A 15,427-nucleotide genomic window follows, 5' to 3' on the forward strand; every position below is an offset into this window, starting at 1 on the left:
AAAAATAAAAATTATTTTAAGAGAAGTCTTTGCCTTCTCAAAAATTAATTTTACAGCATTTTGGGTAAACAGTTTTTATTACATTTTATTATTCTGTACAAACTTATGCTCCTATCTATACTTTTGAGATGGAAAAATCATATATACATCAAAGAGGCTATTCTTGAAATGCTACTGATATGTAAACTACACATTCCTGTAGATATACTTTTCAACAATTAATCAGCAATGAAATTAAAGTAATATTCAAGTAAGAAAAAGAACACCTGAGGATTTAATCTGAATATAGTATTAACAAAAAAGTTACTGGAATATAGAAATAGGTATTCTTACCCTCAAGAATCTTTAAGATTTTTTTCTCAGACAGGAGCTCTAACTGTTCTTGGCACAGTTTTTTAATTTCTTCTATTGAACAGTTCTAAAGAAAATGACATTTACAAAAATGCATTTATGTAATATAATGTCAATGTAAAATAGAAAACAGCAATTGTAAAAAAAAAGTCCAGTTAGCAAAATCTTACAATAAAACAAATTAAAAGCCACATAAATCTTTTCTGGGATGAAATCTCAAAAACTACCTGTTAATATGTGAACATTATAATTTATAAGATTTGATGAGAATTTATAATCATGTTTATTATGAAAGAACAAACTAAAGAGTACATCAGGAGCTCAGATATTCTTAAGAACAGTCTATAAATATTCAAGTCTTGTCTCTCTATATCTTAGATACATGATTTTGGGTTTAACTTGTTTAAGGTCTATTTCTACAACTCTAAAATTAGAATACCATGTTATTTCCCTGAATAATTTTCAGAAATAAATATATGAAAACATTTGTAAATTTAATGAAATATAAGCTACTACCCAATATCATTGTATATTGTTATATAGTAGTATACTATTTCTTAAAGCACCAGAAAGTATCTTTATACCTCTAATTACTAACACTGCCTGCATTTAATAGAATTATTTCCAGAAGGTCAATAAATCCTTAACTAAGCATAGTAAATTGCCCCATTTTTTCTTGACAAATTTTTACACATACAAAATCATTTATGGTTATCCGAAATCCCTTTTTTATATATTTTTAAGTAGCTCGTTTTGTTGAAAACATCTAGTTATAATTTTCATTAAGTAAACTGACTGCTACAAAAAAAAGGGTTTTGTATATTTCTATATTTGTGTTTAGTCCGATAATGTATGTAATGAAGTACCTTTAACACATCAGGAAGCATCTTCTGTAACTTCTTCTCTCCAATGATACAGAAACACTGCTGAAGCATTTCTTTTTTGTCTGATATATAGAAACTAACTGGTTTTAATGACACAGTCAGGTCTAGTCCACCTTCTTCAAGGTCACTGTGCTCTGCCAAGAATAATTCTTTTTCCAAAGTTGGTAAAAGATGCTTGGTTTCCTAAAATTAAAAGAGGTAAAGAACCATTAAATAATACTCCTAAAATTGTATGGAATATGTATATACTGTTCCATATGCTTATTTAATAAATTCTTCATTAAATATTTCTAAATTCTAGGTTTGCATAGATTAGTTACATAAAACCATAGGAAAGAAAATTTAATTGTTCAGTATTCTTTGAACTTACTCTCCACACTACAATTAACTCAGTAAGTTGATATAAAGTAGAGAGAGAATACCTTACGACACACAAATGAAAATATACTCAGTATGAAACGATTTCCTACAATTTGAGTCTCCTGACAAATTAGAATATTCCTTGGCCATTCATCCAAAAGCCTTAAGTATGTACTGTCATTCTTAAATTCGTATACGGAAATGGGATAGCTGCAAAAATATTACAAATCACAAATATTATAAAGTATTACTGTTTACCAGAAGCTATTATCACTTTTAAAACTGTTACGTAATTTAATCGTATTCAAAGTAGCCAAGTAATTTAAGACATTTAGGTCAATTTTACCACCTATCACCTGAATCTATCCAGTCTCTCCAAATCGACTATCATAATGCTGGTCCAAGGTACCATAATCTTTTGCCTAGATTACCTCAACAACCACTTAACTGGACTTGCTGCATCTAATCTGAGGTCTCTCCAATCTGTTTTGTATACAGTTACCAGAATGGATTATAAAATGTACATAATAGTCATCCTCCTTATTTATAACCTTTCATTGACTTCTCATTGCTTTTAGCATAACATGGCCTATTGGGCCTTCTGCTCATTCTTTGTGTTTCAAACACAATGACCTTCTTTGAAATACTGAAATGTAACCTGTTCTCCCTTCACCTCATACAGGCAGGGCTTTTGTACTTACTGTTCTTCTGCCTAGGATATTCTTTCCTCTCCCATTTCCCCTATCATACACAATATACCATCAAGATTAACAAATTCAGATCCAATTCAAAAGTCATTTCCTCAGGAAAATCTTTCCTAACTATATTGCTCTGAGAGATTTCTTTGTTATATTTTCTAATGGATTTGTTTTAAAAGCAGTTTAAACAGCCAATTTTAAAGCATACTATGATAATTAAACTGAAAAAGTAAAGAAGGTCAACTCTTGTTCTAATGGCTTACAAAGTAATTCAAATGTTAGTGAAAATGTAGAGCAAGTGGAACTCTCATACACTGCCAGCAGGAATATAAAATGGTACAGCCTCTTTAGAAAACAGTTCATATCAGTTCCTCAAAAAGTTATTGTATGACCAAGCAATTTCATTCTCAGATATATAACCAAAAGAAAAGTAACTGTAAGTCTGCACAAAAACTGGTAAAAAATATTCATAAAAAAGCATTATTCATAATAGCCAAAAGGTAGAATGTCCAATTCAAATGTCCATCAAGTGACAAATGGAAAATCCAGATGTGGTATTATTCAGCCATAAAAAAGAATGAAGTACTGATATGTGTTACAACATGGGTGAACTTTGAAAAAAACATGCTAAGTGAAAGGAGACAGACACAAAAGACTACATACTATACGATTTTATTCATATAAAATGTCCAGAACAGGGAAATCAATAAATTTATAGAGATAGGAAGTAGATTAGCGGTTGCCTAGGGAGGGAACAAGGTAGAGTATAGAGCTTCTTATTTTTGGGCGGGGCGGGGGGGATGAAAATATTTTAAAATTGACTATAGTGATGGTTGCACAACACTGTGACTATACTTAAATATACTCAAGACAACTGAACTGTATACCTGAAATGGGTAAATTGCATGGTTATACGAATTATATCTCTATAAAGCTGTTACAAATAAATAAATAATAAATAGGGAACTCAATACAGAACAAATATAATGGCATTCTCGGAATACTAGAATGTTATCCATATGCCTAATATGTAATTTCTTGTTTTCCTTCACAAATACACTTACTTCTCATTAGAAAGAGTTTAGTTACATATGCAAATGTTTACATTGTAGCATTACTGGTCTTAACATGATAAAGAATACTACTATAGAACCTATTTATGATAAGAATGGTGATATTAAAAATTGACTCTAGAAGGGGTAGGAAAACTGAATAGATTTATAACTATCAAAGAATTTGAAAAAAGTTATGGAGGGAAAAACCTACCCCCCCCCCAAAAAAAAAACCTACGAGACCCAGAGAGCTATCTGTATGCTGTATGGTCCAATGGTCAAGTTCTGACAAATCTTGGGGGAAAAAAGATATAAACATTTCTGGACGACACCAAAAAAAAACAAAAAACAAAAAACAAAAAGAAAACCAAAGGTCCTCAACTCAATCCATGAGGCTAGCAGAATCTTAATACCTAAACCAGAGAAGATAACTACAAAAATAAAAACCATAGTCAAATTTAACTTAGGAACATAAAGACAAAAGCATAAATGCTGAATTCCATCAAGTACAACAACCAAATCAACAAACCAAATAGAACCTATCTCAAGACTGCAAGGACAGTTCAATGTCAATTAATTTATCAATAAAATTATATTATCTGATTATAGGAGGAAAACTATATGATCATCTCAACAGAATGCCAGAAACACACCTGATAAAACTGAACAACCCTCACGAAACTAGGAATTGAAGGAAATTTCCTTAACTTGATCAAAATTATCTTTCAGAACCTATGGCAAATATTAGAAATGTTCCCACTAGAAAAAGGATTGGGAAAAGAATGCCTACTGTCACTGCTTTTGTTGGAACACTATACCAAAAAATATTAGATAATACCAAAAGAAAAGAAAATGAGAAATATAGTGCTGAAAAAGGGGAGACATATTCTCACAGCAGAAATTTTGAGGAGTCAATTTTCAATTAATAATTAATAACATGGCTAGATACAAGAAAAGACATATAAATAAATGGCCTTCTATGCTTCCACAACTCCCAATTTAAAGATGTAATGTTAAAAATATTATAAGAAAATACAGAATAATTTTATAATCTTGGATTAGGAAAGACATTTCTAAACACACAATCTAACAGGCATAGGAAAAAATTAGTCTTGACCACACGAAATCGAAAGCTTCAGAATACCGTGGCCAAAGTTAGAGAAACATTTGCAATACACCTTACATGAAACATTAGAACCAGGACTTTATGTACAGATTCATAACTTATCAGTAAAAAGTTGAAAACCAACAAATAGAAAAATAGCACAAGATAAGTCTAACCCATTTACATAAGGAATCAAACGACAAATATATTGAAATGTTCAATATCACGATTAATTAGGAAAATTAAAAACATAGGCAACATTAATTTCATTTATTAGGCTAACTTTTAAAAGTTAGCCTTTTATTAGGCTAAATTTTAAAAACTGGATACGGCAAAGATTTGCAGTTATTCTTTTATACTGTTTGGATTATCAATTAGTAAAGCCTTTTTTTGGAGAGCATTTGTTGGTACCTACCAAATTTTTTTAAATGTATTAACTTTGATCCAGCAATTGAACTTCTGAGACTCCAACCTAAAGTAATTTTTGTGCAAGACATATGTACGAGGGTATTCATTTTCATATCATCTCTGTAATAGTAAGAAAACTGGAAATCTAAATATTCATCCATAAAGTTAAAATGGAACATTGTGCAGTCACTAAAAAAATAAAGTACTGCATATGTAAAGATCCCCCCAACCATCCCAACAATGCAACGGTGTTGTCCGATTCAATGGGAGCAGTATCACAATAAAGCTTATATGGAGAAACTTAAGTACACGTATCTGACTGACAAGAATGTATAAAAGCCTGAGGGAGACTTAAAGAAAGACTTCCATGCGTTTCCCTTTATTTCGGTGTCTTTATAACATACTAGAAGCAAAAGATATTTTTAAACGGCGATATCTTTACAGGTCGATGGAATACAAAGGACATGTCTTTTATGCAGTCAGATATTGGATACAAATCTAGGTGTTAGTAACAAACTGTGGGCAAACTTAACCTCTTTGTCTCAGTTTTCTCATCTTATAATATGGAGTTAATCATAACCTACTAAAAGATTAAAATGAAAAGTAAAAAGTGGTTTGCAAGAGCATTAAAGGCTAGCTTCTTAACCATACTTTTCAGAGAGATTTAGGAGACCACAAGAGCGGAAGGGGCTAAAAACAAAACGAGTTAACCATTAGCAAATCTAGGAACTTGAAGTTCAAGACATGGGAGTGTGGCGTCCACCGGGACTTAGGAACGTGAACCTCACGCACGGGTGGAATCCTGGGATCGCAGCGCTAACCGTGAGCTACAGCCAGCACCCCATCCTGCTCGTCGCCCGCCTTTTTCCGAAAATGCAGCAGCCCCGAGAGCTGCGAGAAGGGCGCGCACGCACCTGTTGCAAGGAGCCACAGACGCTGGAAGATGAGTCAGTGTTCCTCCGCTTCCGGCGCTCGCTGCGCTCCACGCCGCTCCCAACGCCGGTGACGCTTCCACTGAAGCTGGTGTTCTCACAGCAGGTTACACTCCCACAGCCGCTGGTGCTCCCGCAGCCGCTGGTGCTCCCACTGCCGCTGCCGGCCAGGCCGGGTACCAGGTCCGGCGCCGCGAGCGCCGCGGCCGCCTCCTGACCGCTTCGTTTGCGCCGCTTCTCCCGGGAAGACTTCTTCCCCGTCATGATCCTTCTGCTGTAACCATCCGGAGAAAGCCCACCGTCTCTGAAGTGACCTAAACCCTTCTCCAGCGGCCGCGGCGGGCGCTGGCGTCGCAGTTTTGCATCACTTCCGGCCTCGTCGTAGACGCCGCGAGGCGTTTCTGGGGGTGGTGCCGAGACCAGTAGCACCGCCTCCACAGGCAGCGGAGGTTCATTTGAGTTTGCTGAAGGCTGGCTGGTTGTCTAGTCGGCTGGTTGTCCGTTTTTATATCTCTACAAAGGCCGAAGATGGTGCTTTTCAACGGCTCTTTGTCTTATTGATGCGTATTTCCAATCTTTGTCAATATAAAAATGCACAGGTAAAGGTGCAGTTTTTGATTCTCCAATTTCATTTTCTTCCGATTTTTATTTATGACACAGCGTTATAACAATAAAGAGAAGTTAGGGGAAATCTCATCATCTAGTCAAATTATTTAAAAATGTATTTTAGGTAATTGTACAGGAATAGGGTCTTATGCTTTCTTGTTTCCCCCCATTAACACTCATTTCTAGGCATGATTCATTTTCACTTCTAAAGGCACTTGGCTCTAGTATTTCATTATATTCTTTCTCTAAGCAATATCCAAATGTTGGTGTTTAGTTTGTTTACCAATTCTGTCACTATTCAGAGTCATGCAACTATAAACAGCTTAAGAAAAAAATTTACATTATTTCCCTTATGTACCCCAAAAAGAAATTGATCAAAGGACATCAATGTTTTATTTTTCTTATTCAGTTTAATTGATTGCTCGGAAGACTGAGCCAACTTAAAAAGTCACCCATACGCTGAAAACTTTTCAAAACATTTGTTCTAATGTATGATATTAGACTTTTAACTTGCATTTTTAATTTAGAATGTTGAACACTTTCTCGTGGACTGGAATCTTAGTTCCTCATTATCAAATCGTCTGGTGCATTCCTGTTTCTATCAGCCTGCTAGTCACCTTACTCCTAATTATGTTTTGTTTTGGTGGTTTTTTTTTTTCACCTTACTCCTAATTATGTTTTGTTTTGTTTTGTTTTTTTTGTCATTTTGTTTTAGGTGAGCTGACCCCTTTCAGTATTTCCTGTAATACAGGCTTCATAGTGGAGAACTCCTTGAATTTTTGTATGTCTAGGAGGGTCTTTATTTCTCCTTCATATCTAAAGGAGAGCTTAGCTGGATACATTATTCTAGGCTGGTAGTTCTTTTCACTTAATAGTTTAAACATTTGATTCCCTTCCTTTCTGGATTGTAAGGTTTGCGCTGAGAAGTCCGATGATAATCTAATGGGTTTTCCTTTATAAATTACTGTCTTCTTCTCCCTGGCTGCCCTGAGATCTCTCTTTGTTGATTTTTGATAATTTTAATACAATGTGTCTTGGTGAAGGCCTTTTTGGGTTGAGATAATTGAGTGTTCTGTTGACTTCTCGAATTCAAAGTTCCAGCCCATTCCTTAGATTTGGGAAATTTTCATCAACTATTTGTCTGAAAATGCTTTCTAATCCTTGCTCTTTTTCCTCCCCTTGGAGAATACCCTTTATTCTTATGTTTCCTCTTCTGATGGTATCAACTAGTTTTTGTATTTCTCTTTCATTATTTTTCATTCTTCAGTTTCTCTCTTCTTCCTTCTGATTTATTTCTAGATTTCTGGCTTCAATATCACTGATCCTTTCCTCCATTTGGTCAACTATATTTCCCAACCTTCCATTTCATTTTTCACCTCTTTCAGTGTATTCTTCATCTCCAGAGTTCTATTTGATTCTTTTTGAGGATTTCATTCTCCTTGCTAAAGAAATCATTCTGCTCATCTAGTTGTTTTTTCAATTCTTGAAATTTTTGATATGAGTTGTTTTGGACCTCATTATTTTTCAGAAGTACCATCCTGAATTATCTGTCATTTAAGTTGCATATTTCTATGTCTTTAAGCTTATTTACTGGAGACTTTTCTCTTTTTCTGAGCTGCCTTGTCACCTTGGTTGTTCATGGTGTTTAATGGACTATTTCTCTGCCTGGGCATTAATGGAAGTGTATTGTTTTTTTGTTGTTGTTTTTGTTTTTCCAGAAAGAAGATTTATTATATTAAAGGTCTCTCTTTAGCTAGTTGCAAAGAAGGTGTTTTTCTTTTGGTTTCCAGTAGGTGTCGTCTAAGCCTCTTGGATCCCTGAGGTAGCTCTTATGCACAGATCCTACTCTCAGACGTGCTGGTGTGCAGTTTGTTTGTTGAGTTTTAGATGTTCAGCTTATTGTTGTTTCAAGGAGAGAGATCTGGGGACAACTCTCACTCCACCATGCTTCTGAAGTCATTCTCTACAGCAGTCACTTTTATTGTTAAAGAAGATGGTAGCCTTGTATTATCTTTGAAAAGAACACTTGATAAGCACTTATGTGACAGACATTTTGATAGGCTTTTATATAAATATTTTATTCTATTTTTTGATGTCCCAAGGTACATATGATTAAATTGGGGCTGAGGTTGAGCAGCTTGCCTTAATTCATTAGCAAGTGGGTGGGAAATGTCATTGAAATGTTTATCTTTTCACTCCAAAGCCAGTACTCTTTCACTATATTACACAGCACCTCTGGTTGCTTTTACTATTGAAAATTTTAAATGATGTAGAAATAAGCAAATATTTCTTGAATTTATTAGTTCCTTTGAGGACATAAGAATGAAAGAAATGTTTTGAAGGATTTTTTCAAGCTGTATTAAGCTTACATGCCTCTACCAGTACCAAGGTTGAAGTAAAGTGGCTATGACAAAAATATATTTTTCTCTATATCAGTATCCAGTTTTGGCAACTCCATTTATCAAATATTATTCTCTTCTCCATTGTTTTGTTGATAGACTTGTTATATAAAGATTTACCTGACTAATTTCAGTTTCTTCACCTGTAAAAGATTATCCCTTTGGGATAATGATGTAAACTTATAATGAGTATAAAGTAATTGCTTAATGCATGCTATAGTTAACTTAAATCTGTCTGTTCTTTACAATGCTACTTAACTGGTTTGTTTTAAATCCAATTGCAAAACATCGTACAAACATTGCTATGTCATATGCTTTTAAATTTGATGAAAATATCATTGCTGTTTGGACATTTTACTTTCTTGATTTATTACAATGTGTCCAGGAACACCCAAGGTCAAGTTTTAAGTCCCAGGACCCCATTTTAGGCTTAGAACCAATATCAGCCTACCAACTCTATAGAAGGGCATTAGTCAGCTTTCGGCTCTTTAAAGTTTCCATTATTCACTGTAACCTAAAGACTATTTTCCTCCATGAGAAGCACCAAAGTGGTTTACTTGTTGCCCTCAAAGTCAAGATCCTGCCTTTCTTAGTACCCCCAGAAAACAAGCACCTTGATTTTAAACATGAAATAAAACATGGTAATCACGTTGGGAATTGGATAGAAAATAAAATGAGAAATGAAAAATTTTTTAAAAGTATTCCCCTATCTCTATTAAGGTGGTAAGTAGAGGCCAATTACATCCTATTTTTGTTCTCCTACCCTCCTGTAGTTAAGGGAAGGAAAATATCATTAAGGAAACTCAGATATGATGCAACCAAATTTAAAAAATACAATTACACATCACCTATGATGTATTCTTGCCACAGCAGTTTAATCTCAATCTAACCAAGCCTGTGGATTTAGCTTCTATAGGAAATAGAATATGTGGCAAGCAGACTTTAAGGCCCCTAATGATCCCTCTCCCTGGCATTCAGATCAGAGCTTTGTGTAATCTACTCTCCTTGAATAACTTGCTTCCAACCAATAGAATGTTGGTGTTTAGAGGGTGTCATGTCTGTGATTATAAATATTCTGACTTTGGTCCAGCTAGCAGACTCTCTTCCTTGCTGGCTCTGATGGAGTAGCTTACTGTGATGGAGAAGCCCACAAGGCAAGGAACCAAGGGAAGCCTCTGAAGTCCTCATCCAACAACCTGAAAAGAATTGAACACTAACCATGTAAGTGAGCGTGAGAATGCATCCTTCCCAGTCATGCCTTCAGATGAGGTCTCAGCCTTGGCTGACACCCTGATAGCAGCCTCTTGTAAAACAAAGAAGCAGAGGACCCAGTTAAGCTGTCAAGATTCCTCACAGAAAACTGGAGATAACAAATGTGTGTTGTTTTAAGCCATTTAACTTTGGGGTTAATTTATTAAGCAGCAATAGATAACTAATATATAGGGTTATAATAATACATTTTAGAAATATAAAATGGGGGTACTTCATATTCTGGCCTGGCCTAGACATTTCAATTAGGTTAGACAGACAGATGGAGATATTGTTCTAGATTGAGACCAAAGTGACATATAACCAAATAACTAAATACAATACATAAACCTTGATTATTTAGGTTCTTTAAAAGTTATAAAAGGCATTCTGAGGGTAATGAGGAAATTTGAATATGGGTGGATATTAGATATGAAATTCTCTTCAATGCAATATGGTTCTAAATGAATATTTTTGAAAATATCATTCTTAGAAAATACATATTGAAGTATTTAGTTGATAAGTGTGATATCTGTAACTTATTTTTTAAATAGTTTCAAAAAAATTACATATGGCATAATGTTAATTGTAGAACTTAGTTGGCAAGTCCATGAGTGTTCACTATACTTCTTTCAACTTTTGTGTATGAACATTTTCATTAATAAATTGAAGGGAAACATGAAAAATGTTAAATGGAAATCTTCAAAATTGCATTTATAATCACAACTATATGGTGTGCTATAGACTGAATGTTTGTGTCCCCTTCAAAATTCCTATGTTGAAACCTAATTCCTAATGTGATATTTGGAGGTGGGGCCTCTGGGAGGTGATTAGGTCACAAGGGTAGAGCCCTCATGAACGGGAAGACCCCAGAGAACTCCTTCCTCCCTTCTGCCATATAAGGACACAGGGAGAAGACAGCATCTGAGAAACCAAGAAGTGGGCCCTCACCAAATATGCCAACATCTTTATCTTGGACTTCCCAGCCTCTAGTACTATAATAAATGTTTTTGTTTAAGCAACCCAGTCTATGATATTTTTGTTGTAGCAGCCAAGAAAGACATTGTATATAATTTTCTGAACAAAAATACATTAGAAATTAGAATTAGAAAAAATTTTAAAATATTGAATAACATTCCCTAATCTCAACTGGGTAACATATCTCAAGACCTGTAGAAAGGATGCTACATCACAAATGATCCTCTATACCTTATATCATTTCCCTCTAAAATAACCGTAAGATACAGTGATAACTGCTAAGGAAGCTGTATCCATCTTATTCCTAGAATCTTTGCGAAGAATCTATTATTTTTCTATGTTTCTTCCATCATTTAAGATTTTTAAGTAGATAAAATTTCATTGCATTGCTACTTATAAACTCAGCTACTCATGAAAAAAAGTCACAATAGAAACATCATTTAAAAAATAGGGAAGATAATGCAGTTATGAAAGAGACAATAAGTTATGTCACTTGTAGGCAACTATGTTTAGGATACAACATGAAGGACATTAACTCCCAAGATTTTTACCACTGAGTAATTGGGCAACATATATTAAGTCTAATATATGTGCATTAACTTGACCCACCAATTCCATGTGTAAAATATACCCTAAAGAACTCCTAAAACACTTGTGAGACTTGTCAAGAGCACTGCTTGATAGCTGAAAATTGGAAACAATGTCAGGTAATAGGAAATGGGTATATTCATTCAATATATTTATTAAGATGGACGTATGCATACTATATATGTCAAGTTTAAAAATCAGGTTATTGAATAATGTATATCATTCCTTTAAAAAAATAAAAACGTAAGACATTAAGAATGGTTCTCTTTGGGTGATTGGATTACAGAAAATATTTATTTATGTGTGTATTGTATTCAGCAAATACGTATTTATATTCAGAAAAAAAAAGTTAAGGAAATCATGGGAAAAAGTTTAACTGAAAAAGAAAAATCTTTAAAATATCACTGAATCACCATTTAACAATTATCTTTCTAGTAGGATTTATTTTTCATTTTGCTAAACTGTATTTTGTAACTTTTCAATAAACATGAAATACTGGTATAATAAAAAGTTGTTATAAAAAGACTTATATACTAATAGGAAGCAAACAGTGTTTACAATTTGCCACCCCTCACATTTTGAAGAGTAAACTCACATTCTTAACCAAGAATTTATGTCCAGAGGTAACTAACATTTCAAAATATTGTGGATAAAGTGTTTGTAACATGCTAGACTGGACATGTTAACAAGAAAGCAGTGTAATGTAATGGAACCAGGCTGACCTGGGTTAAACTCTTAACTTTGCTCTTTAACTTTGACTTAACCCCCTAAATTTCAATTCAACAAAAAAGTAAAGCACAGGGTCCTAATGGAACCAGCAAATAGAACAGTTAAAGTCTGGGTAAACACCAGAAAAGTTGCAATTTATTACTTAGTAAAAATATACATCCCCTCTTTTATATTTTACCCATTTTTTTTTTTTGGCATTCCAAGTTTTTCTTTTGATTAATCTAGACAATCAGAATCCTTTCCTCCCCTATGGGGGGAGAATTATTCTTTGACTACAATTTGGCAGTAAGTCAGGAAATGCATGGTTTTAAATAAATATTGAGAATCCTGCTATTTTAGGCAAAGTCCTCTTTGTGAAATGATCTTTCTAACTTTTTAAAATAAGAATAGTTACACTTCTCTTAATTTATCTTAGACACAATAAATTATGTAATTATTGGGCGGGTTCCTTCTTTGCATTAGTTGCTAGGATGTTCAAAGACAAATTTGTGAGCCCCTCTCTAGGAAATATAGCATGGTATGCACCTTTTTTTCTCCTATCATGATTCATTCCACTATCTTTACTTCTGAAAACAGAGATAGCATCACAATTCATTTAAGGGGTTTTAGGAATTAAATATGAAAGTGGTTAGCATAGCACCTGGACCATGTTAGGGGCTCAAAAATACTAATTTCAGATGACAGGCTCTAGACTTGAACATAGTTTGATGTATTCTTGCTTGCACAATTGCCTGATAACATTCAGTACATTCCAAATTCCCTTTGAGGTAATGGAAATGACCAAAAATAAACAAATATCAAAATTGGAATGAATAATGAAGTTATCTCATATAGTGAAGGGCAAAAGAAACTAGATCATAAGGTGTGAGTCAATTTGGGGCTTCATCTGTCTGAATTGATATACAACCTAACATAGTTTAGTAATTTGGTTTTACTTCATCTAAAAATGAACCATCAAACAAATTCACTTTCTATTTACAAACAGTTTAAATGAATAAATTATTTTATATCTTTTCAATATATGCAATAATTTACAACAAACTTAATTTTTAAAAATTCTAAAATAGTTATCCCAAAACAAGACCTTGAAATGTATCAGTGCTGTTAAAAAAAATCCAGCAATGAAATGAGTAGAGCAGAAATTCAAAAAAAAGAAAACCACCAACAATTAACAGTTTGGGGTGTGTAAGTAGCAAAAGCAGATTACATAAATAAAAGCTCTTGTCTTCTCCTGTGTGGCTAAGGTACAGAAATTATGCCACTGTAATTGTTCTTTTGTTGATTACAGCTCATTCTTAATTTTCTAAACTCTTGAAAACCTACCCACATTATACAGGAAAATCTCACAGTACACCAGTGCAAAAATTTTATTTTTCCTTTGTTTCCCCTTCCCCGCACTTTACAAGATCTGAATTTTGACTTAATCTACAGCATTCTTTATCATCTGTAATCAGTCATGTGAAATGTGAAAAAAAAAAAAACACTAATCAATTTAAAATCTCAGTCCCCTCCCCATTGTTACAGCAAATTTAGGATAAGTCTACAGCATTCACTTACTTTAGCTGGTTCTGATACTGAAGCATACTTTTTTATTTGAGAATCAACACCTAAAGACTTGGCTAATTGCACAGCGTTTGAATCATCACTGATCAGTGTTCCAAGAGCCACGAGAAGTCTAAAAGTGGCTTCTAGGTCTTGTACAACTTCGAAGACTGTGCTAATTACTGACAAGCATTGAGCTTTCCCTTCAATGTTATGGTCTTTATGAAAACAAACAGAATAGTTCAGGGTCAGTGTAGCCAGAGCAATGTGAATGTTCTTATTGCTCCCAGATTTCAGTTCTATTGCGTGGGACATTAGTGATTCCCTCTGGGACATCATGAGCTTTTGTCCTGCCTGGCCAACAAAACAATTGCAAAAAGTCCTCAGAGCAAGCAGCTGGTTTGCTGGTTTTCCTTTAGGGTTCAGAAGACTTATAAGATGACTGCTGAACTGCGTCCCTTCCTTTTCATTGCAGAAGTTCTCATTCACACTGGGATGTTTAATTGACAAACGAAGAATGTCAAGCGCAGGAAAGACAATATCTATTAAAAAAAAATTCATTAATGTTTATGAAAATCCAGAAAATTCCTATGATTGTTGCTCAATTTTTAAGGATTTTATTCCCGGTTACAAAATCAATCCATAATCATTTAAGAAAATGTTAAAAATCATGTGCCTGTGTATATTTCTAAAATTTGTATTAATTGATTTTTTCATATTTTAGAGACTAGACTTATTGCTACAAGATCATATATGCTTTAAAAATAACGTAACTCTCTTGCGTTATCAAACAGCCTGACATACAATATTCAGTAAGTCCTTATGGAATGAATGGGATAGAGACCTTGCTTTTAAAAGTCCTATAAAAGATAGAAGAGTCCTATAAAAGATATTCCAGTTGACAAATGATAATAGGATGCTTATAGGTTGGTGGAGAGCTTTATATTCAAGGGATTGGGTAGATATCATCTGAATGAATGCACTAAACAATCTCAGCATCACTAAGAGTAAGGAAATCAGAAATTATGTGCCCTATGATATAAAGGTAGTATGCAGCATTATTTATAAAGGATATTTATCTTAAAAAAAAAAAAATTGAACCAGAATCTAATTATGTCTAGCAGGAACTACAGAGATAGAGAAGCACATTAAGTGATCAGCCAAATCCACAGTATGGCACATTTTGTAGGACAAATGATTTTTTTTTCTCCAATGAAAAAATAATGAGAGAGGACACTTTTAGAATTAAAAATTAAATGTAAAAAGTAAAAACTAAACTTTCGGCGGTAAAAACAAAAATAAAAAATAAAAATAATTGTACAGCAAAGGAAATTATCAGCAAAACAAAAAGACAACCAACTGAGAGAAGATATTCGCTAAGGACACATCTGATAAGGGGTTAATATCCAAAATTTATAAAGAACTTATACAACTCAACGGCAAAAAAACAATCCACTTAAAAAATGGGCAGAAGACCTGAACAGATATTTCTCCAAAGAGGAAATACAGATGGCTAACAGACATATGAAAGATGCTCAAGGTCACTA

General features: G+C 33.9%; 1 protein-coding gene and 1 long non-coding RNA gene across 2 annotated transcripts in view; one reads left to right on the forward strand and one right to left on the reverse strand.

Moving 5' to 3' along the window:
• Nucleotides 1-6,169, reverse strand: part of CAAP1 (caspase activity and apoptosis inhibitor 1) — a 36,952-nt gene extending 30,783 nt beyond the window's left edge. The window contains exons 1-3 of the mRNA XM_011369727.2: nucleotides 5,773-6,169; nucleotides 1,218-1,418; nucleotides 334-418 (exon numbers count right to left, since the gene is read on the reverse strand). Coding sequence (XP_011368029.1) covers nucleotides 334-418; nucleotides 1,218-1,418; nucleotides 5,773-6,054 — 568 coding nt within the window. The 5' untranslated portion in view covers nucleotides 6,055-6,169. The remainder of the gene's footprint in view (nucleotides 1-333; nucleotides 419-1,217; nucleotides 1,419-5,772) is intronic.
• Nucleotides 6,170-6,285: 116 nt separating this feature from the next.
• On the forward strand, nucleotides 6,286-11,099 carry LOC111745376. The gene is made up of 3 exons (XR_002782624.1): nucleotides 6,286-6,389; nucleotides 9,886-10,016; nucleotides 10,947-11,099. It is a non-coding gene; the product is annotated as an uncharacterized LOC111745376 (long non-coding RNA).
• The last annotated feature ends 4,328 nt before the right edge of the window (nucleotides 11,100-15,427 follow it).

This window comes from Pteropus vampyrus, unplaced genomic scaffold, assembly GCF_000151845.1.
Source record: "Pteropus vampyrus isolate Shadow unplaced genomic scaffold, Pvam_2.0 Scaffold153, whole genome shotgun sequence".
Taxonomy (NCBI): Eukaryota; Metazoa; Chordata; class Mammalia; order Chiroptera; family Pteropodidae; genus Pteropus; species Pteropus vampyrus.